The sequence below is a fragment of the Chaetura pelagica genome, unplaced genomic scaffold (genome assembly GCF_000747805.2).
Source record: "Chaetura pelagica isolate M959 unplaced genomic scaffold, ChaPel_1.0 C11690794, whole genome shotgun sequence".
Taxonomy (NCBI): domain Eukaryota; kingdom Metazoa; phylum Chordata; class Aves; order Apodiformes; family Apodidae; genus Chaetura; species Chaetura pelagica.
Genome location: NW_009970431.1, coordinates 249 through 3,526, shown reverse-complemented (window position 1 = coordinate 3,526; position 3,278 = coordinate 249). Strand labels below are relative to the sequence as shown.

The window sequence follows — 3,278 nt, the reverse complement described above, 5'->3', positions numbered from 1 at the left end:
GCAGATGGAGATCATGGCTTCCACGTCCATGAATTTGGTGACAATACAAATGGTAAGATATCCCAGCTTTTGAGTTACAGCTGTAATGGCATGGTGCAGCTTTAAAGAGTTTCTCTGCATTGCAGCAGCAACTTGTGCAAATATACTTGAGTCTTATGACTGCAAGTCTGTGTTAAGAAATTACTGTCTTTCCTAAGGAATTGCTTCCCATTTAATACTTTGAACATGTTTAGGCTGGTGTTCAAAATCTGATGTAGCAAGCACTAACCTAACTACTTTAGTTACCTAGTATTGAGAATAAGAGATCTTTTAGCTGAGCCTGGAGTGTTATAGAATGAGTAATCTTACTTTATTGAACCTCTAAGTCTGTAGTAGGTTATTTACCTCCAGAGTATTGGTAGAACATCTAACAGGAGAGTAGCTATGAAATCATTAGTGACTTAACTTCCTCTGGTATAGCAGGACTACTATTTTGTAGTGTATAAGCAGCAGATTCAAACTGGCTACTGAAAAAAAACCCCAGGAAACTACATTACTTTTGATGGCTGTGTCCTATTTCAGGTTGTACCAGTGCAGGTCCCCACTTCAATCCTGAAGGCAAGCAGCATGGTGGACCAACTGATGCAGAAAGGTGGGTTTAACGTGCCTGGTATCCTATTGGGTAGCTACTCCATGCAGTGACCTTCTAAGTGCTACTTTGTGCTTGAGGAGGCCATTTCATGACTAATGCTAGGATGTTACCAGAATAAAATGCCTCTGGGACTTCTAGGATCAGCTAACTAAGGCTCTGGTAACTCTGTTGTGATTTCTTAGATGCTTTGGCTTCAAGAGTATTGGGTATAATGTAGTCTTTGGGACTTTCTTGGTTTTATCATAGTTTGGGGAAAGGAGGAAATAAAGGTAAGTTGTTGAGTGCATGTTTCTCCAGATGTGAGCATGGGGGATTCCTATGTTACAGCCTTATTTTGTCAGTGGTGATTTTTCTTTTGTTTTGGGACCAGCTTTCAACTGCATGGGCCCTAAACTCTTGAGCTGTATGTGGGTTGGTCATGTGAGAGACTGGTTCATCAATGGAAGGTACTATGGCTCAGGGGAGCCTGGAAGATTAGTACAAAGGTGTATGAGCCCAGGCATGGTGGCTTTTTTGGGTGTGCTAGGGTATTCTTAGCATGTTAGCTGAGGTACTGTACTGTCCCCAGTAAGTGGTTCTCAAGGGGCTGTGTCAGTGCTGGGTCTGATGCTTATGCTTAATTATCTCTGTACTTCAGGGGGAGCTCAGACCTAGTTCTTCTTGAAGCAGTGTTCATACTCTGGTTACCTTGAGGGAAGCCTTGCATGCTTGAGACCTGATGTCTGAGCAACTACTTTAAATAGTATGCTGACTAGGGTGGGAGAGTGCTTCACAGAGCTGAAGACCAGTGTGGTAGTGAGTGGAGCTAGGAGCAAGTGTTCAGGATACGCTGGTTTGTTGTTGGTACCAACTTGGTGTTGTGATTAGCCTTGAAATGTTCACATTCATGTCCATAACTGCTCCTTCTGTGACTGATAAATTCATACCTGCGTGATCAGTTGCATGCCAGACCAAGCAAGCTGGCTGCTAGCCAACTGTCCAGATGACAGATCAGCATGAAATGGTGTTCTCATGCACTTCACAGGCAGCCAACTGCTCCAGTGCTAAAGGTCAAAATGGCATGAACATGGTGGCTTCTGCTGGTTCTGCCTTGTCATATCCTGCTTCTAGTGTAACCTGTGTGCTCAGGCTGGGTAATTCCTTAGGTGGGTATAAGAACTAGATCATGCTTTTATCAGAGTGGAAACAATTGGACTGCAGCTTCCTGGAAGCTTAAAATGAGCAAATTCCTAAGGAGAAACCATCCTTGACCTGATTTTGTGGAATTTGGTTAAAAATACTAAATTGGTGCTAAGCTAAGAAGCTGGTGGCCAGCATTCAGTGAGCTGAACTGCTCTCATGCTGTGTGCATGGGCAGTTTTAGGAACAAGTTTGTATTTGAGGTTCTGAACCTGGATAGAAGTCTTGCAGAACATCATCAACTTGTCTTTTGAGTAAATGGTTTGTTTGTGGCAGATGTGTGGGAAACGATATGGTGGAATGTCCAGAAGTTCGGAGAAAACTGAACTGAGCCTTAATTATTAAGGGAAGTCCTAGAGGAGATCTAGCTCTGCTAAAAGCTGTGTGGTAGGGTATAAATGCAATAGTAGTCTGTGACACTGATTAGAACTTAGCACTTGGTGCGTCCCCCTTTGACCTGCCACTTGACAAACTGCTTTTACTAATCCTATTTAAACCTGCAGCTGCTTGTGGAGTGACTTAATTTGCAGTAGACATTAAAAGCTCTTAAGAATAGCAGCAGTGTTCACACCAAATGTTGTATGTGCAGGAAAGGTTTCCACCTAATTTCAGAGACTTCCTTTGAGCAGAGGGAGATGCCATCAGCATAGAGGGAATTCTTGCCTGTAAGAGCTGTGCACTGGTGCCTTGGTTTGTTAGGAGGTGATGGTATTCCTTTTCCCAAAGTTGATTAACCTTCCAGTTTCAAGTTCTAGCTAGGACTGGGTTTTAATCATACCTTAAACTAAAGCAGTTAAAATAGCCCAGGTGTTAAAGATGGGCTGGTGGTAAATGAAGGTCCATGTGCTGTTAAAGATAAGATGGTTGACTGCTAGAGTGTAGTAATGGTGGGCATTGTGTTGTCCAGGCCATCACTAAGAAGAGCTTTTAATTCAGCCAGGTTTTGAATTTCTCTGCGTCTTTGTTGTAGGCATGTGGGAGACCTTGGCAATGTGACTGCTAAAGGAGGAGTGGCAGAAGTTGCAATAGAAGATTCCGTCATTTCTCTTAGCGGACCACGTAGTGTCATTGGACGTACCATGGTGGTAAGTGTCTGTGCCTACTTGGATGCTTTAAGGAACTCTAGAGTGATCTTGCCAGCAAGAGGAGACTTAATGCTGGAAGCTGGTCCCTGCTGTGTGTTACATAACTTGTACTGCAGGATTTCCACTATGAGGAGTTTTTAAGCCTTGCTTGAAAGTTCTATGTGTTAGCATGGCACCTCATTGCCATGAGATATTTATCTTCTGCCTGCTTTCTGAAAATGATTCTTTCCATTGTACTTTGGCTCTCCCAGTAAGCAACCAGATTTGAGGAAGGAACTGGCAGTCTGGCACAAATGCTGGCACTGAAAGGTGTGGCAGTGGGCATATTGGGGCACTGGTCACTAGTACTGATCTGATGGCTGCTGGTGCAACTTGTGCTGTGG

General features: G+C 43.5%; 1 protein-coding gene across 1 annotated transcript; it reads left to right on the top strand.

Moving 5' to 3' along the window:
• Positions 1–3: 3 nt before the first annotated feature.
• LOC104396156 (superoxide dismutase [Cu-Zn]) lies at positions 4–2,895 on the top strand (the record flags this gene model as incomplete). The annotated part of the gene is made up of 3 exons (XM_010005968.1): positions 4–52; positions 562–631; positions 2,781–2,895. Coding segments are annotated over 3 exons (234 nt in total), but the record flags the coding sequence as incomplete, so codon positions are not given.
• Between the last annotated feature and the right edge of the window lie 383 nt (positions 2,896–3,278).